General features: G+C 35.1%; 2 protein-coding genes across 2 annotated transcripts; both read left to right on the top strand.

Moving 5' to 3' along the window:
- The first annotated feature begins 385 nt into the window (after nucleotides 1–385).
- On the top strand, nucleotides 386–4,008 carry LOC127242699 (probably inactive leucine-rich repeat receptor-like protein kinase At3g28040). The gene is made up of 2 exons (XM_051262351.1): nucleotides 386–2,239; nucleotides 2,335–4,008. The coding sequence occupies exons 1-2, from the start codon at nucleotides 690–692 to the stop codon at nucleotides 3,809–3,811; spliced, it is 3,027 nt and encodes a 1,008-aa protein (XP_051118308.1). The 5' UTR covers nucleotides 386–689; the 3' UTR covers nucleotides 3,812–4,008.
- Nucleotides 4,009–8,660: 4,652 nt separating this feature from the next.
- Nucleotides 8,661–9,461, top strand: LOC127242711 (uncharacterized). The gene has a single exon (XM_051262374.1). It carries the CDS (start codon nucleotides 8,700–8,702, stop codon nucleotides 9,213–9,215), a length of 516 nt encoding a protein of 171 aa, XP_051118331.1. The 5' UTR covers nucleotides 8,661–8,699; the 3' UTR covers nucleotides 9,216–9,461.
- The last annotated feature ends 12,624 nt before the right edge of the window (nucleotides 9,462–22,085 follow it).

Here is a 22,085-nt window from a genome sequence, read left to right as displayed (position 1 = left end):
AAATTCATGTATTATGAAAAAGATAATGATAAAATATTTATATAAGGACGGATAACGTATAAAATTAATTTTAGTAAGATATATAATTAGTAAATAATTAAAAATATATTAATAAAAATAATTATTATATAATAAAAGTAATTTTAAATTAAAATTAAAATAATTAATTAAAATTTTAAAAATTATAATATGAGATTATTGGGTATAATTATATTTTAAAAAAAAAATAATTGAAAGGAAAAAGTAAATAAATAAAACACACGAAAATAAAAAAATGAGCACGGGAAGGAGGAGTAATATTTTAAATTAAAAAAAAAAAGTTAATAATTTTGAAGTTAAAATAAATAAATAAAATTTAGGATGAGTTTCGTGACAAGCTAAGGGCCACAAACTGAACTACTTCACTTCTCTCTCCTCTCCCTCATCTGTTGTTAGTTTCTCACTCCTAAAAATCCTAAAGCAGTGAGCTTCTTTACTCATCAATGGCGGCCTGTGACATCTCTACCAATCCCACCGCTCCCATCAATATCTCAAGATTCCAATTCCACTCCTAACCTTCCCTCCCCAATGCCCCACCACCACTTCTGATCCAAACGCCGCCGCCGCGCCGCCGCCCCTCTCTCTCTCTCTCTCTCTCAATATACAAATACATACACATATACATATATCTACTCTCTCTTTGTGTGAATATGGGAAAGGAGAGAGAACGAAAAGCCCTGCGGCTGCTGTCTTTCATTCTCTCACTCACAACCCTCGCCGGCGCCGTCGACGTCGCCGGCGCCGGAGAAGGCATCCAGCTAAACGACGACGTTTTGGGACTCATCGTCTTCAAATCAGGGCTTCTAGACCCTTCCAAATCCCTAGATTCCTGGACCGAGGACGACGACTCCCCCTGCGCCTGGGACTTCGTTCGTTGCACCGCCCGGAGCCGCCGCGTATCGGAGCTCCACCTCGACGGCCTCAATATCGCCGGAAAAATCGGCCGGGGCCTGGAAAAGCTACAATCGCTTAAAATCCTCTCCGTCTCCGGCAACAATCTCACCGGCCGGATTAACCCCGAGTTACCACTCATCCCCGGCCTCCAAACCCTGAATCTCAGCCGGAATTCCCTCTCCGGCGACGTCTCCAACCTCTCCTCCTCCCTCCAGATCCTCGACCTCTCCGGCAATTCCCTGTCGGGGCTCCTCGCCGGAGACGTGTTCGACGGCGGCTGTTCGCTCCGGTACATCTCTTTATCGGGGAATCAATTCCAGGGCCCGATTCCAGGCAGCCTGTCGGAATGTATGGTCCTGAATCATCTCAATTTATCGGGAAATCGCTTCTCCGGCGGCCTCGATTTCGCCGGAATCTGGAATCTGACGAGGCTCCGGGTACTGGATCTCTCCGGCAATGCGCTGTCTGGGCCAATCCCCGCCGGCGTCGCTCGTCTGCACAATTTAAAAGAGCTTATCCTCGGTGGAAATCAGTTCTCCGGCGCCGTTCCCGGCGACATCGGATTGTGCCCTCACTTGACACGTGTCGATCTCAGCAACAATCTCCTCACCGGAGAAATTCCCGAGTCGCTGCAACGGCTGGACTCGCTCGTTTTTCTGAGTTTATCCCACAACTTCCTCGCCGGAGACTTTCCCCGATGGATCGGAAAGATGACCGCTCTGCAATTCATTGATTTTTCCGGCAATGATTTGACGGGGTCACTTCCGGCAACCATCGGAGACCTGAAATCCGTGAGGTATATCAGCTTATCCGACAACAGACTAAGCGACGCCATACCGGAATCCATGGCAGACATCGCAGGATTATCGGTGATTCGACTGAAAGGAAACCTCTTCACTGGCAGCATACCGGAGGCCCTTTTCGACATGAACCTCGATGAAGTCGACCTGTCTAGAAATAATCTGACCGGACCGATCCCCCCTGCCTCCGACAAGCTTTTCGAGTCACTCCAGCTATTGGACCTCTCTGGCAACAATCTCATCGGAGATATCCCGGCGGAGATGGGCCTTTTCGGCAAGCTAAAGTATCTGAACCTGTCGTGGAACGAATTGGAATCGAGAATCCCGCCGGAGCTCGGCTACATCCAGAATCTCACCGTTTTGGATCTCCGGAGCAGCGGCTTGATCGGAATGATCCCGCCGGATATTTGTGATTCCGGCAGCCTGGCGATCCTTCAGCTCGACGGAAACTCCCTGACAGGGCCGATTCCGGCGGAGATCGGCAACTGCTCGTCGCTCTACTTGCTGTGAGTTGTAATATGTTCGTCTTTTAATATATAATCAATCGGTCGTTCATCGTAATCCTTAGTCGGAAACTGATCGGAGATGTTATCTACGGCAGGAGCTTATCCCACAACAATCTCACCGGCGGCATACCAGAATCCATGTCGACGTTACGGAAGCTTAAGGTTCTTAAGTTCGAGGAAAACCAATTGAGTGGCGAGATCCCTCGAGACCTCGGAAGGCTCGAGAATCTCGTCATCGCCAACATCTCCCACAACCGCTTAGTCGGCCAGTTGCCGGCCGGAGGCATTTTTCCGACGCTCGACGCCACCGCCATAGACGGGAACCTCGGCCTATGCTCGCCGCTGTTAAAAGGACCGTGTACGCTCAACGTCCCGAAGCCATTGGTTCTCGACCCGTACGAGTACGCCGACCAAATACGCCGCCGCCCGGATGGCTATAGCCCGTCGCATCGTAGCTTCCTCAGCGTCTCGGCAATCATTGCCATCTCGGCGGCGGCGCTGATCGCCGTCGGCGTCGTCGTGATCACTTTGCTCAATGCGTCGGCGAGACGGCGGATGGCGTTTGTCGAAACCGCACTCGAGAGTATGTGCAGTAGCTCGACGCGGTCGGGTAGTATCGTCGCGGGGAAGCTGATTCTACTCGACCCGAAGGCGACATCGCCGTCGCTGCCGTCCCCCGAGTCGATCCTCGACAAGGCAGCCGTGGTCGGGGAAGGCGTGTTCGGGACTGTGTATAAAACAGAGCTCGAACAGGGGAACCCGACGACGACGGTGGCGATAAAAAAGCTTGTTGCGGCGAATACGCTCCAATACCAGGAGGAATTCGACCGCGAAATCCGGATACTTGGCAAGGCGCGCCACCCGAATTTGATCGGTGTGATCGGATACTACTGGACGCCGCGGCTGCAGCTGGTTGTAACTGATTACGCCAATTGCGGCAGCCTCGAGTCGAGGCTGCATGGGCCGGAGAATGCGCTAACGTGGCCGGAGCGGTTCGCCGTCCTTATCGGGACGGCGAAGGGGCTGGCCTATTTGCACCACAGTTTCCGGCCGCCGATCGTACACTACGACATAAAGCCGAGCAATGTGCTACTTGCCGGCGAATTTTCCGGCGGCGGCGTGGTTCCGAAAATTTCGGATTTCGGATTGGCGCGCGTTCTGGCGAAGCTAGACAAGCACGTGGCGAACAATAGGTTTCGGAGTGCGCCGGGATACGTGGCGCCGGAGATGGCGTGCCGGAGCTTGAGGGTGAACGAGAAATGCGATGTGTACGGATACGGAGTGCTGGTGTTGGAGGCGGTGACGGGGCGGCGGCCGGTGGAGTACGGCGAGGACAATGTGGTGGTGCTGAGTGAGCATGTTAGGGTTTTGCTGGAGGAGGGGAATGTGCTGGAGTGCGTGGACGGGAGGATGGGGCCGTACCCGGCGGAGGAGGTGCTGCCGGTGCTGAAGCTGGCGCTGGTGTGCACGTCGCAGATTCCGTCGAGCCGGCCGTCGATGGCGGAGGTGGTGCAGATACTGGAGGTGATCAAGGCGCCGGTGCCGAATAGGACGATGGAGGAGGCTATCTGAGAGGTTGCTTCCATGGCGGTCGGCGTCGCCATTAATGGATGAATTGAATTGAATTAGGGTTGAGTATTGTTGGTTTATTTGGTGATTTGGGGATTGGGTGCTTTTAGCCGTCTGAATTTCGGGTTTATTATGGGTTGGGTATGTTAATTTTGTTTTGTTGTTATTGCAAATATTAATCAAGTACCAAATTTTTAAGATGATTTTATTTTTTTAATTTTATTTTTTCTATAAGTAAAAATCCTCTCTTCGTCTAAAATACCGTGTCTGCTACACTGTAGACACAGTATTTTAAAAGGGGTGTAATTAATAGATAATTAAAAATGTATTAGTAAAAATAATTATCTTATAATATAAATAATTATAAATTAAGATTAAAATAAGTAATTAGTTTAATTAAAATTAAAAAAAATAAAATAAAAAAATTTAAAATGAGATTAAAGTGTGTAATTATTTTAAAAAAAGGAAAGTAACATAGTACGGATAGAAACGGCAACGTGTACATGGTATCTGGGAACGGAGTGAGAAATAAATTGTGGAAATGAGATAAATCCAATTTTAGGACTTTGTATATTAAAAGGACTACTATGATATTAACATAAATTATTATAAACCTAACGTTTGGAGTTGATTTAGAATTAATAAAAATTTAAATAATACTCCCCCGTCCCATCTCCAGGTGTTCGTACGAGTATTTTTATTTGTTTTATATTTAATGTTATTATTTTTTTTTAAAAAAAAAATTATATTCTTTAATTTTATTTTAAATTTTTTAATTTATAATATTTTAATTATAATTAAAATAATTAGTTATTTTAATATTAATAGTCTCTTCGTTCCTATAAAAATTATGCATATTGTTTACACACGGAATTGAGATAATGTAGATTAATTATTTAGATATAGAATTATTATTTAATTATTAAAATAAATTTTAAAATTTATGTTCAAATATTTTTAATACTAACTTGTAACCGGTGCTATGCACGATTATTTTTATATTAAATTATAGGATAAATTATATAACATTTTTTTGTGTTTTAAGTAAAAACGCACCAAACACTCTATATTTTATTTATTGTGTGAAACTTTTGTGTTAATGTAAAATTGCACGAAACATTCCTATTGTTCAAAATTGATGTTCGACTCTAAATAAAGACCTAAATTATGCAAATTTTATAAAAAAAAAAGTAAAATATCTTAAATAATTTTTTTGATAAAATAAATAAATAAATAATTGATCAATAATTTATTTTTTACAATTTTTATAAGAATCAGATAACAATTTGTCTTAAAAACTATAAAATGAAGAATTATTTATTTATTTATTTTATTCAAAAAAATTATTTAAGATATTTTACATTTAGGAGACGGTGAGATACTACCGTTGATAATTTCATCCACAATGATGAAAGCCAAAATGAATGAGTTGAAGAACAATACAAAGTATTACACGTGGGATGACCAGTTCAAGGATGGAGAAGAAGTCTGTTTGGATGGCTCTTGAGGGACCTTCATCCTAAATTCTCAATTAATAATGTCTAGCCAAAGACGTTAAAAAAAGACGCTTTTGGAAGGCAACCCAATGTTTTTTTTTTTTTTTTTGCTTTCTGTTGTGTGTTTAGTGTGTTAATTTGTTTGTCTTTACTTTCCGTAGGTGATGGTGATCTTAGCATGCCCGAGACAATATTTTGAGTATTTAAGAATGACATTTCAGCAGGTGGCATGACTTTAGGCATGCCCATGCCAGACTCTCAGCATGCCTATGAAAGATGAATTTATCAAAGTTTTTTAAGATCTTGGGCACCACCCCCAACCGGTTCAGGGAAGTCCTATTATTTTTTGCTCTTTTTCTTTTTCGAGATGCATTTACATTGAAGACAATGTGCATAATGGGTGTGGGGGAAAATATCAATTGTTTACCCGATTGCATGACTGACTTGTGTGCTAAAGACTTGTGTGTATTTCTTTTCAACTTGACATATTTTCATTAGATGACTTTCCGATGAAGTAGACGATAAATATGCCGAGAATGACATGTTTTACCAAATGTGAGATTTGGGTCTAATAGCGCATTCACTATAAATGCTATATATTTTTTCTTGTGTATGATTGTTGCTCTAAACTTAGTTTTCTAGAACTTGCATAGCAATGCATGTCGAATTTGATTTTCTAGGAGTCTATGTGATCAATATGATAAGGGCATTAGGATGAACCATTTGGCCTATTATATTTCCTACCTAAAAAATTAATTACATAGTGAACCCCTTTGAGCTTGAATATCCTATTTTTATTGTTAAAAGAACCGCATTTTAACCTATGACTTTTCTTTTTAAAGCCAAAATTTATTTGAACCTTTAGTCAAAGGAAAATGTTTCGAGCTTATATTATTTTAAAGTCTCCAAGGGAATGAGAAGTTATGTCTATTGTTTGTTATTCATTGCTTATGAGAGAAAAGTAAAGGGACTGAGAAAAGATTGAGAAAAGCAAAAAAAAAAAAAAAAAAAAAGGCACAAGTTTTATTATAGCGGGAATGGGCATTTTTGTATTAACTTTTCGATTGAGTTGGGTGTACTACGGGACGTAGTTTGCATGAATAAAGTTTTAAGTGTGCATGTTAATGAAGGAATAAGTGAGGAATGAGAAGTTATACATAGAGTCTATATATTATAAAATGAGCTTGGAATATTATCTTTTTGACTTATTTAGTCGAATAATATCCTATATCCTACCTCAACCTAAAGCCCCGTTACAACCTTATTTAAAGAACCTCTGATTTTTTGCATTAGATTTCGAAGAATTAAGAGATGTGATCAATATGGGATAATCATTTTTACGATGCGACACGAGTGACTTGTTAATCCATATAATTTGAGTGCTGGGTGTATACACTTTATTTCTAGTGAGATTATGTTGCGCTCGGTGTATTTTGAGTAAGTTCTTGCGTATGCTTGTTTGGTTTATGCTTGAGGGCAAGCATGGTTTTGGTGTGGGGAAATTGATAATGCATATACTGTCTTATATTTATATAGATAAATTATAAAATATAATTAATATTATGGATAAATTTCTACTCATTTTGGCATGTTATTGATTGGTGCAAAGGAATGGAGTAATTCACGCCCATGCCATGTTTTCGATCAAAGAATTTTGGAAAAGCTTGATCTAAACTTGCATGTCAAGAAAAGTGATGGATTACGGGGATTGAGACGTAATTGTAGGCATGATGATTGAGATTGAGTGATTAAAGGTGCAATTGAAGAACCGATCATCTATAGAAAAATGGGGGTCAAGGCATGGGATGAGATATCACAATTCACACTCACATTTCATAGTCTTAAGTGAAGGACTGAGAATGTTGTTTGGAGAGAAAGCACTTTCGGATGATCATCAAGTTTACTGTTTTATTTATTTATAAGCATGAGTAGCTAAATTTCTATTCTAGTCCAAGGTTGAATGTAGATTTCAGATTGAGATTTGTGAGATTGTATTTTGATTTAATCTGAATTTTGTTTAGTAAATTGATATTTGTGCGATTTCTGTGGTTCATGTCTGCAATTGTTTTATTTAATCTTTTATTTTGGCCGGATCTTAGATTCGTTTAGCAATTGTGTGCCAATTGAACATTTACATCCGTAATTGTGTATGTGTTTCATAAAGTGATAAATAGGTTAACAAGCTTAGCCTAGGAATCGCATGATCAAATAATTTAATCTTTTCGTAATTGATTAAATATTTGAATTGGGTTTTTCTCGTGCTATTTTCAATTGAGAAAATTAATTTATGGTCGTACTTAGATTGTTTTTTTTATTAGGGATGCGGTTAATCGGTCGTACCATTGCCACAAATAAAGTAAGTGTTTGTTTGGGGATTGGATTTTAAATATATTATTCATCCCATTTTTTCCACCAAAAACGTCAAATCAAACACCTATTTTTTTCATTTTTTATATTATACTAAAAATCAATTTTACATTCAAAACATCACATCAACACATATTTATATCACATCATATAACTATTCAAATTCAAAATTTTACTATTCAAATCCCACTCAAAATTCAAACCCTCTAACAAACACACCCTAAGGAAAAATTTGACGTTATGATCGTATTTAATGTCCATAACCAATCTATCAGTTGAATAACAAGATTATTTAAAATCAATGATCGAATCTTTAATCCAGTTTCTTATTCACTCCTTGGGCTAGAAGTTTAATTTATTTGAAATCAAAATTTTATTTCTCATATCTTATTTTAATTATTTTAGTGAATTGCTAATCCATCCCCCAAATACTTGAATGTGTGACAAAAATAGGAATTAAACTTCACGGTCCATGTGGATCGATCTCGGCATCACTTGCTACACGTAGTGTTAGAGAATTTTTATTGGAAGCACCGAGGCTATCAAATATATATATATATATAATTATGTTATATCCAATAATTATTTTGAATTAAAATTTTATTAGTCAAAAGTCAAACTAAAAAAAAAAAAAAAAAAAAAAAAAAGACACAACCTAGATTCGTATTCCTTACGTCCCACATAATTTGTCCTTATTTTCTATTTTCGTCTTCCTATATAATTTGTTCTTTTCTTTTTTAGAAATATAATTATACACTTTAATCACATTTTAAATTTTAAATTTTAATATTTTTTTTTAATTTTAATTAAATTATTTAGTTATCTTAATCTTAATTTATAATTATTTTTACTAATATATTTTTAATTACTTATTGATTATGTTTTACCTAAATTTTTGTGTCTATATTGATCCACCGACATTTCCTGGAATGGAAGGAGTAATTAGTAGAATTAGAAAGTGAAAAAACATGTGGAAAAGCAAAGCACCAGTCCCAACTCCAAGATCCAAACTCAAAACTGAAACAACCATGGATCCCCGGCGGATCACTCTCAGGCCGTTCAACCTCTCCGACGCCAGCGACGTCCTCATCTGGGCCGGCGACGACCGTGTAACTCGCCACGGCCGGTGGCCGACCCTCAAATCCCTAGAGGAGGCCACAACTTTCATCCAACAAGTCTGCATGCCTCATCCCTGGCGCCGCTCCATCTGCGTCGACGGCCGCTCCATCGGATTCGTCTCGGTGTTTCCGGCGGAGGGCGACGACAGGTTCAAGGCCGACATGGGATATGCAATCGCCTTCGAGTATTGGGGCCGCGGGATCGCCACCGCGGCCGTGAAGATGGCCGTGAAGATGGTGTTCGAGGACTTTCCGGCGATTCTCCGGCTGCAGGCGATGGCCGGAATCGAGAACACGGCGTCGCAGAGGGTGCTGGAGAAGGCTGGATTCACTAAGGAGGGATTGCTTAGGCAGTTCGTTTGCATCAAAGGCAAGGTTCTAGATGTTGTCATCTATAGCTTTCTTTCCACTCATCGTTTTGGTTGAAATTAATTTGATCACAACCTTTTTTTTTAAATGAAAGCGTATTTATTTTCGGGAACGGTTAGGGCACTGAATTGAAAAAATCAACACCCGTAATATATACAAACAGCACACAGTCTTAATAATGACAGGTGGTGTTATTTCATAATTATAGTGTGTTGTATAACAGCATGTGGTGTGCTGAAATCAAGTATTGATTGTGTTCTATAAGATTATAACATGACATGTGTTGTTAGTTAGTATTGTTAGTTCATGTATTGTATTTGTATTATATGAATGCAGACAGTGTGTTGCCGATAGTAACACAGTGTATACACCGTGTGCTGCGGTGTATTGTCAACACAGTGTTGAACTCTGTAGTCGCCGCCTTTATTTTCAATCTTATTCAATATGGAAAATTTTAATTTTTAATTTAAATACTTTCCGTCTCAATATAATAGTTTTGTTTACCATTTTTGTTCGTTTCAAAACAATATTCTCACTTTCATAAATAGTCATATCACCGTAAAACTATTCTTATTTTTTCATTATTAGTACAGAATTGTCGTTACTTTTTACATTAATATACTCATAAGAGCAAAAAAGTCATTTATGTTTACTTTTTACCAACTACCACTATAATATTAATATTTTTAAAATTTTGTGTCCAACACAATAAGACTATACTTTTGAAATGGAGAAAGTAATATTTAACATAATATATATATAAATATATTTTTGTCTTGCCTCACTTAAAAATATCAATTTCAATATACTAAAACTAAAATAAATTTTTATTTTTTTATCTAAATTATAAATATGCTATTATAGATATAATTAATTTATATTTAAAAATATAAATATTAAAATTACTTTACCTATTTTATTAATTAATAAAATATTATTATTTTTAATATATTAAAAAAAAAACTCAAATAGTACATCCTAATGAGTCAAAAGGAGTATATAATATAAAAGAAAAAATATAAATAATAGTAAATAATTTTGGCGTACAGTCTAAGTTAACGAATTGTTTAGTAGCATTTAATAAATTTTCTTTGGGTGTTTTTTTTTATATATATATATATATATTAACGATGATTTGTTGTTGATGGTGATATTTATATTAAAAAAATTAAAAGAAGCAACAAAAAGTGGCCAAAATTGCTCAAATCTCTAAATTGATGGGTGGATGGGTGTATTCATTTGAGATTTTATTAAATTTTAAAAAGTTTATGAATTTATGTGGATTTAGAAAATCCACTCTTCAGAGTTTAATTAATTTTATTAATTAATTTAAATGGATTCTTATAAATTTTATTAGAATTTTTTTATAAATTTATATAAATTTTGTAGAATTATAAAATATATTTTTTTTTATTAGTTTATATAATTGTATAAACTTATGTAAACACAAATTTCACAAATATAATATATTTATTATAAATTATTATATTTTATAGAATATAAATAATATTAATAAATAATATATAATTATTAATGATATAGAAATATTATAACATATATAATGCTACTATTTTGTATATTATATTTTAAATTTTATAATTTTTATTATATTATCATTCAATATATCAATTTATTTTTATATTTTTTATTAGTTAATATTATTATTCTTATGTAATAAATTTTGTAAAAAATAAATATATAGATTAAAAGATTAATATATCACACACATTTATTATTTTTATATTATATGTAGAATTTCTTATACTTTAAAAAATACCTCTTCAAAATATTTCACAAAACAATCACAACAAAAATAAAAAAACTACATTTACAATTTTGCATAAAAAATAAAATTAAAAAATAAATTAAATATAATTAACTGTTCAACAAAGAAAATATATATATATTTAGTTAACTTTACCGACAATATAAGGTATTCGATAATTAAAAAAAAAACAGTAATACATATTTATTATATAATAGTAATTTACAAATATTATATTTATAATATAAAAATACATATTTTTTTAAAAAAAGTTGATAATAATTTATTAATATATTTTATTTTTAAATTATTAATTTTATTATATATTTAAAATAATATTAATAAATATTATCATATTCTTTATCACTTATGGGGCGTTTGGTACAGAGAATGGAATTGGCAGAGAAATGAGAGTAGAGAATAGAATTAGAGAGAAATGAAATAGAGTAGAGAATGAGAATTCATTTGAGAAATCTAAAAAAAAATGCAGATATATGAATGATCGAACAAAAATAAACGATTAACCCGATAAAAAGAGAGTTTTAACTAATGAAAATTCATAAAAAATATTTTTGGTAAATTTTTATTTAAAAAAATTATAAATTATATACGATATTTTTTAAGATTATATTTTAGTACAATTTTTTAAAATATCGTAAAAATTAAATACTTTAAAAATAAATTAACTTTGTTTTTTGTAAAATTAAAATAATATAATTTTAAAAAAATTATAAAAATTAAATAGTATAAACAAATTTTAAAAATTAAAAAAAAACATAGCAACATCATTTCTCTGCATATGGGAGAGAAATGAAAACAGAGAAATGGAAATGATTTATTTCTCAAGTTCTATTTCTCTGATTCAAACAAACAAGAGAAATGATACCATTTCTATTTCTCTGCTCTCATTTCTCTGTACCAAACACAACCTTATATATTATCAACAACAACAATAATAAATAATAATAATAATAATAATAATAATAATAATAAGAATAATTTTTTTTAAGAATCCATTAAAATCTCTCCTTATTATGAGAGATTTTTTTATTTATAATTCTCCATTAAAATTCAATGAAATCCAAAAGTCCGTTGATTGTTTAATAACTCAAAATTTTAAAAAACTTTTAAAGGTCTTAGATTGAATACCTACTTCCATTTTTAAAGTTTATTAAATACATTCAAATTTTAAAAGTCCAATAAAATCTTATAGAATTGTGATTAAATACACCCCTCAATGTAGATGTCTCATAATTGACTGGGCAGTGGAGTGGGGAAACCCTTCTTTCCGCCTTATTTACCTTAAAAATGGTGATTCATTTATACTTTAAAAAATATTGTATAAAGGGATGTTTTTTGGCGGTGGAATTTAATGTAATATTTTTTAAAGCATAAGGGATGTCATAAAACTTTTAAAGTATAAGAAAATTTTATATTGAATTTCGAAATCACATATAAATGATGAACAATTTTATACATAAAGTGAGAGGAACAAGAAATGAATAATGTTTTTATTCACCAACTTCTTTGTGAACTTTAGATGTGTTAGATTTGTATTTAAATAGTGATTGAATTTAGAGATTTTATAAAAAAATTAATATATTTTTATTTTAAAAAATAGGATTATATAATACTCCTTATGTCCTATTTCAAAGTACTTTTTTTATTGTCCCACTTAAAGGTACTATTTTTTATTTTTTTAGTAAAAATAATCATTCACTAATATCAAAATACTCTTAATTTTTATCTAAATTACAATTATACCACGACATACAAATACTTTATACAAAAGGTCAAATGGCTAAAATGTCAAATTTCTTACACACTTCTACTAACTAATAAAATACTATTATTTTTAATTTACTACGAGACCTTAAATAGTCATTTTCAAAATGGATTGAGGAAGTAAAAAGAAATTAAATGTGGTATATATTTTAGAAAGGATGAATTATCTCAATAAAATATACTCTCTTCATCATCCTTTTTAAAATGATTTTTGAAATGTTATAATAGATTAAAAAATAATAATATTTTATTAGGTAATAGAAGTGTGTAATAGATTTTGATATTATTGACTTTTGGTATAATGTACTCCCTCCGTCCCAACTATTTTGTCTTATTTAATTTAGGCACAGAGTTTTAGATATTATGTAATTAGTAAGTAATTAAAAAGTGTATTAGTAAAAATAATTATGATTTAATAAAAATAATTATAGATTAAGATTAAGATGAATAAATAGTTTAATTAAAATTTAAAAAAAAATTATAAATTATGAATTTTAAAATGTGATTAAAGTGTATAATTATATTTCTAAAATAATAACAAATAATATGGGACGGACGGAAATATAAATAGTGGATTAAGTAGGACGGAGGGAGTAATTGTATGGAGTAAAAATAATTTTTGGTCTCATTCAGTATCATAATTATCAATTTTGATCCTATTGAAATTTTTTTATCAATTTTGGTCTCATTTAAATGAAAATTTATCAATTTTAGTCTTATGATGGTTGGTGAGAGTGAACACGGTCGTGTTGAATGACTCAAAGGGTGACTGAGCGTCCCAGACAGCCAACACGGCCGTGTTGATTAGCCTGCACTGAAGAACACGGCCGTGTTCCAGCCCGTATTCGTGCCCGTGTTTAGCCATGTTCCTGTCCATGTTCATGAACTTGTTCTCAATACAGTCATGTTCTAAGTCATGTTCATGACTATGTTCTTAACACAATCATGTTCACGGCCGTGTTCTTCAGTGCAGGATAATCAACACGGTCGTGTTAGCTGTCTGGGACGTCCAGTCACCCTTCTAAGTTATCCAACACGGCCGTGTTTAGTCCCAGTCAACTACCATGGGATTAAAATTAATAAATTTTCATTTGAGTTGGACCAAAATTGATAATTATGTTTGTTTGGGGGATTGGATTTTAAATACACTATTCATCCCATTTTTTCCCCCTAAAAACGTCAAATCAAACACCTATTTTTCATTTTTTATTTTATACTAAAAATCAATTTTATATTGAAAACATCACATCAACACCTATTTATATCACATCATACAATTATTCAAATTTAAAATTTTTACTATTCAAATTTCAACTCAAAATCCAAACCCCCAAAACACACCCGATTTTTACTTAAATTACAAATATACTATTATACATACAATTACTTTACATATAAAATCAAATGGCAAAAATGTCAAAACTCTTACACACTTCCACTAACTAATAAAATATTATTCCTTCTGTCCAAGAGTAAATTTTCCATTTTGTCATTTTAGTATGTCCAAGTCAAAATTTCTCATTTTTTTTATAGAAAGAGTAGCTATAATTAAATATCAAAATAACTTACTTTCTACTTTTTCACATTTTTTTTTAATTTCATGTCAATGGCAAAATAGATATTGCACTATTTTATTACACTATATATCTATAAAACACTAATTTATTTTAATCTGCGTGCAAATGTCAAATCGAAAACTTACCACCGGACTGGGGGAGTATTATTTTTTAATCTACTATAAAAATTTCAAAGAGGTACATTTGAGTGGAACAAAATGAGTAATATATTTGCAAAAAATATATCCTCAAAAAAATTAACTATACTTAGGGTGTGTTCTTTTATACAAAACTTTTCAACATCCATTCTCAAATAAATTAATATATTACGTACAATCATTATTTTTATATTATCTACACAATTTTTTATATTCGTATAAAAAATATTTCTTTAAACCAAAACACAAAACAAACACACCCAATCTCTACTTCTTATGTTGTTCTATCACATCACACAAATAAAAATAAATAAATACACACTTGTCTCATAAATCAATCACCTAATTTTCAAATTATCCTATTAATACTATCAACCGTACCAAAATTAAATATTAATCGTATTTGGAATGAATGAAGTACTATATATACTTTATCTACTTATAAAAAAAATAAAAAAAATTAATATAAAATATTATTTTCTATATTAACGATATTTTTTTTTATGTATCTAACAAAAAAAATATATCAAATTCAGAATCGAAAACGAACACAGCCATAGGTTTGTTTAGATATTTTGGAGTTTTAGAAAATTTAAAGTATGTTCAGATTTTTTATTTAAATTTGATATTCCATTTCAATACTAATATTTTTATGTGATATTTTACTTAAAAGAAAATAATACTACTATATATTTTTCTAAAAATCTAATGTAAATCTTGATTTAAAACCACAAACAAACAAATCCTTAGTATTTGAGATATTTTTTTTAATTATATATTTTTATTGAATAATGAAAGAACTCCACCTTCTTGCATTTGATAGGAATTAAAATAATATTCTGTCCGTTGCAATTCTTGTTTTACAATTTTAGTTATTTTAAAATAATCTTATTTTTAAATAATAATATGACATAATTGTCCTTCTATAAATTTTATGTATTTTGATAAATTAAACACCTAATTTATTATTAACATAAATTGAAAAGTCATAACTCCAAATATGAGTATATTCTTAGCTTGATAAAAATGTGTATTACTCGAATTTCTGCATAAGAACCATCAAAATAATTCGTAATCGGCATACAATATTGATTTATATCACTAGGCATGATCCAGAGTTCGTTGTTGAGATTATTAACGATTTTTGCCCTCGTAAGCGGTAATCTGGAACCAGAAAAGCTAAGGCAGACGCCGCAAGCGACAGCCACCTTCGCTCACAAGCGCCCAGAATATATTTTGAAAATACTAAGGCATGAGAGGCAAGCGGCCACCTTCACAGCCCGCAAGCGATAGCCTCTCCCACGCGCAAGCGACAGTGTAGATACCCTCTGCCGCAGACTATCACCAGATTTCAACTAAGTACTTCAACTGCAGTGGTACAGCCATTCCAATTCCAGCCAGCACAAGCGAGCTGAGCTGCGCTGATGCCCTCCAGCGCCCCAGCAAGTGAGGAAGATCTGTGCCCTTAACCCTCAATACAAGCGAAGCGGACACCCTGGGAGTTATGGCCAGCAATTGCTTCAACAGAATAACCATCAGCAACCGCCTAACTGTCCAGCGGTTGGAACTGCCTAACAGCTACTTGCAATCGTCTCTTCACACCTACCATAAATAGGGCCAGATATTTTTATGTAAAAGTATCGAGAATTTTTTGTGATTTTTACATACATTTCACATTCGTCGTCTTCCTGTTTCCGAAAGCTCCAACCCTGTAAGGGAGTTCTCCACAGGAATGGCCAAGGGAGTAGGGGTCTTCCCTCTCCCTTGGTCACGTCTTTACTGCTCTCTTAGATTAGATTACTGCTTTCATTTACAGCTTTGTAGTTCTAATCTTTCCGCTTTCGTAGTATATAAAGAATATCATTCACTTCTTCAAATTAAATTCTTTCACAATTTTCCACACTTATATAAATCAAGTTTAGAGAATTTCATATCACTGGTATAGAGCGAGAGAAGAATTGATTATCTAAGCCTTGTTATGCGCCAAAAGCGGTTTCAAGGTAGTTCAATGTAGTTAAGTACGCGGGAGCCTTGTCGACCTGCTTAACTGCTGTGCTAAATTCGATTTTGATTAAACAGTAGTAACATCAGGGGGTAAAGCCACTAATGAGGCAGAAGTTGGAAAAATTAATGGGACATAGACGGGGGTCTATTAGGTCGCAGAAATTCCTAGTGACAGTAGGGTTTCTTTCTTATAATATCTTAATTATGGGTGTCATTGAAGTCTTGTTGTAAATCCCCCCAGGCCAAAAAATACCAGCGTGATGAGTTCTTTACAATTTATTTTATGTAATTACAACATCTTTCTCTCATCATTTTCATAATATACATATAATTTTCCGATAACACACTTACATCATTCGCTCACTACATCAAGAGAAATCTATCCATTTAGTAACGCACAGATCAGGCACAGCACCTCTCCCTCACTCTAATTCGCTTATTCATATATATATATATATATATAATATACCGCTTACTCACGCCCCGATCCTCTGGTAACCGCGATTCATCCATGCCCCGATCATCTGGTCCCCACTTTCGCTCATGCCCCGATCATCTGGTTACCACTGGCACTCCACCCCTTACTTTCGCTTCGCTCGTCTCCGCTCATCTCATCTTTATTGCTTTATTTACCGCTTTCAGTAGTTAAAATTCGGGCCCGCTACAAGCGGATCCTTTCTTGTATCCTTCGTCGCTTTCTCCAGAATTTCCACCGTTGAAATTCATGACTTAAAATCCTTGTGTTCGACCTGGAAACTCACCAGTAAAAAGAGTATAAATAATTGTGATAACTACTCAGGGTCTACAACCACACAAAATTGCTATATCTAGTCGTTTCCCTATAAAATTCTATTCATTGATTTTCGAATAAAAATTTCCTGTGAATCTTATGCAAATTGCAGTATAAGTCAAATTTTAGTTATAAAAAAGATATCAATAATTTATATAAATGACAATAGGTTCGCGTAAACTCGAGACACAATGCGGACCCTGACGATTTTAGGTAGAAATAAGGAAGATAAATTTTTCTTATTCTGAAATTGAACGCGAAAGACTCTGTACTGATTTATATGTATATAAGTGTATGTATATATGCAACAGATCAAACAAACTAAATGGGCTAAACTAAACTAATTAAATGGCCCAATGTTAGGTAACAAAACAAATGGCCCAACTAAAGTTTATCACCCCCCATCGCGCCAAGCGTATCATTGCAAAGCTTGGAGCGAAGCCGGTCGAAAGTCGCACGAGGAAAGGACTTCGTGAGAATATCAGCTAACTGATTACCACTGCTCGTGAAGACGAGAATAAGAAATTTGTTGTCATAATAATGGCGGATGAAGTGGCAGGCGATGTCAATATGTTTGGTCCGTTCGTGAAACACGGAGTTCTCTGTGATGTGAATAGCAGACTGGTTGTCGCAGTGAAGTGGTACCGGGGTAAGGAACTCAAGGCGCAATGCATGAAAGATGTAAGATAACCACACAAGCTCACTCATACACGAGCTCATACTATGGTATTCCAATTCTGCGGTAGAGAGACTGATAGTAGGTTGTTTCTTGGCTTTCCAAGAAACCAAATTGTTCCCAACAAAAATACAATAGCCAGAGATAGACTTTCGGTTGTCCAAGCAGGCAATCCCAATCAGCATCTGCAAAGGCCGTGACATTCAATGCATGATCGGCACAGTAGTGTAATCTGAAATTAACCGAGCCCTTGAGGTATCGAAGAATATGCAAGGCATCTTTCCAATGACAAGAAGTGGGGTGTGACATGAATTGGCTTAACTGTTGTGTCGTGAAAGTAAGATCAGGGAGAGAGAAGTTGAGATATAACAAACGACCAATGAGACGTCTGTAGGAGACAGGATCATCCAAAGGTTCACCAACAGAAGCTGATAACTTGATCCCATGCGGTAAAGGAGTGGTAGCAGCCGAAGCAGAGTGCATATCCATGTCTTCAAGGATGTCAAGGATATACCGTTGCTGAGATAATATCAAACCAGAGGAAGATTGTTTAATCTCAATGCCCAAGAAGAAATTGGCGTCGCCAAGATCTTTAATGGTGAAAATATCATGGAGATAGGACTTGACTTCATTAATCAATCCCACAGAGGAACCAATAAGAAGAATGTCATCAACATAACTGTCAAGGCTAGAATATCCGGACCTCGGTGAAGAATAAAAAGACAGTGATCATGAGGAGATTGATAAAAGCCAAAGTCAAGAACTTTCGTTGCGAGAGTCTGGAACCAAACCCTTGGAGCCTGTTTCAACCCATACAAGGATTTTCTCAATTTGCACACATGATTGAGGGGGACTAAGTACCCTGGAGAAGGCTGAAGATAGACATCCTCCTCAAGAGATCCATGCAGAAAAAGCGTTATTAACATCAATCTGATGTATAAACCAACCTTCAGCAATGCCGATAGCCAAGAGCAGTCGAACTGTAGTGCATTTTGTTACTGGTGCAAAGCTTTCACTGAAGTCTTTCCCATGTTCCTGAAGGTAGCCTTTGGCTACTAACCGAGCTTTATATCGAGAAATTGTTCTTGATTTGTCTCTTAATTTTGTATGCCCATTTACATCTTATAGCTCTTTTTCCTTTGGGCCTCGCAACTATGTCCCATGTATGGTTTGACTCAAGAGCATCAAGTTCCTCTTGCATAGCCTGTATTCAATGGGTGTTATCCACAGCTTCAAGATAAGAGATCGGCTCATCATTGTTGTTAATACAGATGCAGACATAGTCTTTAAGCCAACCAGGTTGCTTAACCTCCCTATGGGGCCGTGTAAAAGGTGGCACAGATGGTAGTGCAACTGTTGTATCTGTATCAGGAGAAGAGGGAATACCATATGGAAAAGCCTGAGAAGTCAGTTGAATATGGGATGGAGTGTCTGAAGGAGTGCCAGATGTAGAAGATTGCGGTTCAGCAACCAGGGATGGAGTGTCTGTAGAGGTGAACTTATCAACCAGCAAAGATTCTGTATCCACAGTCCCAATCACAGAGGAAGGGCAAAAGTCGGAGGTAGAGGCAGAACAATCTAATTCATGGAACACTGATTCAAAGAAGACCACATTTCTAGAGATCAAGAATTGTCTGGTGGAGGGAATGAAAATTTTGTAACATTTTATTCCTTTCTCATAACCCATGAAGATAGCTTTCACTCATCTATTACTAAATTTATTTCTTGTAGGATCTGTGTTATAAACAAAACACAGGCAACCAAACACTCTCAGTCCGTCAAGATCTGGTTTCTTGTTATATAAGATCTCATAGGGTGATCTCCAATTCAACACAGGACTGGGGAGAAGATTGATCAAGTGAGTAGCTGTTAGAACAGCCTCTCCCCAGAACTCAGTAGGTAGATTGGCTTGTACAAGCAAGGTTCTAGCAATGGAGATGAGGTGCTGATGTTTTCTCTCCACTCGACCATTCTGCTGTGGAATATATGGGCAAGACTTGTAATGAGCAATTCCATTCTCTTGTAATAGATTCTTGAAAGTCAGAGAAGTGAACTCCGCTCCAAAGTCTGTTCTCACATTCTTTACTTTGGAGTTAAACTGAGTATGAATCAATTTGATGAACACGGCAAATACGTTCAAGACCTGAGACTTTAGTGGTAGCAAGAAAATCCATGTGCTTCTGCTATAGTCATCTACAATAGTCAGAAAATATTGGCTCCGCAGGTAGATGGTAAGTGATAAGGTCCTCAATTATCAAGAAGTAATAAAGCAAAGGAAGAATCAGCTTTATTAGCACTCAAACCAAAAGGTAAATGTCTTATTTTGGCTAAATTGCAAGCATCACAAGGTAGAGAGGTAGTATGTGCAACATCCTTATTCGTAAGAGTAGAGTTAAACAGTAATTTCTACATTACCAAACTTGATGGATGTCCTAATTTTTTATGCCAAGGAGTATCCAGCTTGATAGCACACACTTGATCGGTGTGACCTTCCAGATAGAGCAGCTGTCCTTCAAGCACTCCTTTTTCAAGCACATGATGATCATGGTCCTGAATTAAACACTGGTTATTCTTGAAGACCATAGATAATTCTGGTGACAAGCACAATCTGTATATGGATACCAAGCAATATTTAAAGGTAGGGAGAAAGTAGACATCAAGAAGAGTAATATTCTCATTGACTGTGCATGTCCACTCTGCTAACTGCATTGGTCCATTGGGCATGAAGACTTTAATAAGACTATCAAGTGGTATTAAACAATCAAATAACCGTCTGTCATTAGCTATATGGCATGTGGCTCCACTGTCAAGAACCCAACCTCTAAGTTTATTCACCTCATTAGATGCATTGAGACAAACAGTACCTGTATGGTGAGTGCTGAACATATTGATTTGTTCAACTGGAGTTTTGTAGGATTCAAAAGCTTTCCTAATATCCCTTTGTATCAGATCGCTTAAGGCTTAATTGGATAATGAAGATGAGGTACTGCTGAATGCAGAGTTAAATCCAGCATTATAGGAAGCAATTGATGTTGTATCCTCACATGCTTGCAATTTAACCTCACCCTTCTCCCTTCTTTTCTTATCCAATTTTTCCTTATACCACTCAAGATAGCCATGAGGTTTGAAGCACTCAACTTTGACATGTCCATTTCTCTTGCAGTGATCAAACACCAAATTCCTTTTTAATGACTTATCCAGCTTTCTTTCACTGATTCTTGAGTTAGCAAGTAACACAGTGGGTGAAGGATCTTTTAACATATCATGTACCTCTTGTTGTTTCTCTGCAGTTGAGAGTATACCGTATATCTTGTTTACATCCAGCAAAGGATCCATCATCAATATTTGGTTCTTTACAGCATCAAAATTGTCATTTAAGCCCATCAGATAATCAATTGCATATAGGTTGTGGAGATACAGATCAACTTCATTTCTATCAATAGGCATATGTGCCAAACAAGACAACTCATCTTTCAAACTCTGCATTTTATTGAAGTATGCAGCCATTGAGAAATTATCTTGATAGAGCCTACTGATTTCTCTCCTCTTTTGGTAAATGAGAGGGTCGTTGTGCTGACCATAACGAAGTTTGAGTTTCTCCCATAACTCATGACTTGTCTTGATGAGACTGAACGCAACTGTAATTTGGGGAGAGATCGAATTCAACAGCCAGCCAAGTACCAAATCATCATTTCTTTTCCATTCTAGGGCAACTATTGCGTTTTCAGGTTGCTTAATTTCCCCAGTCACGAATCCTTTTCTTCCTTTTGCTGAGAGAGCTCTTAAGACCACTGTGCTCCATATCAAGTAATTTGTCTCCGTGAGTTGAAGACGAACAAGACTCATGCTAGGTTGATCATGGGAAGAGATTTCCAAGGATGAATTAGTTGTGTTTCCAGAAGAGAGTGATAGATCTGTAGTCATTGTGTAATTTCTCAAACAAACTGCAACACGAAAATAATAGCAGCAGAACAGACCACGAAGATGAGAATTAATCGATCTCAGTGAAATTCAAAATCACAAATCAAATTAATCAAATGAAATAGAAGATCGGTAATCAATCAGTAATCGATCGAACTCATGCGCTCTGATACCATGACGATTTTAGGGAAAAACAAGGAAGAGAAATTTTTCTTATTCTAAAATTGATCGCGAAAGACTCTGTACTGAATGGGCTAAACTAAACTAATTAA

Source organism: Andrographis paniculata, unplaced genomic scaffold (assembly GCF_009805555.1).
Source record: "Andrographis paniculata isolate CXL003 unplaced genomic scaffold, ASM980555v1 Contig87END, whole genome shotgun sequence".
Taxonomy (NCBI): domain Eukaryota; kingdom Viridiplantae; phylum Streptophyta; class Magnoliopsida; order Lamiales; family Acanthaceae; genus Andrographis; species Andrographis paniculata.
This window is presented reverse-complemented; position numbering and strand designations above follow the sequence as displayed.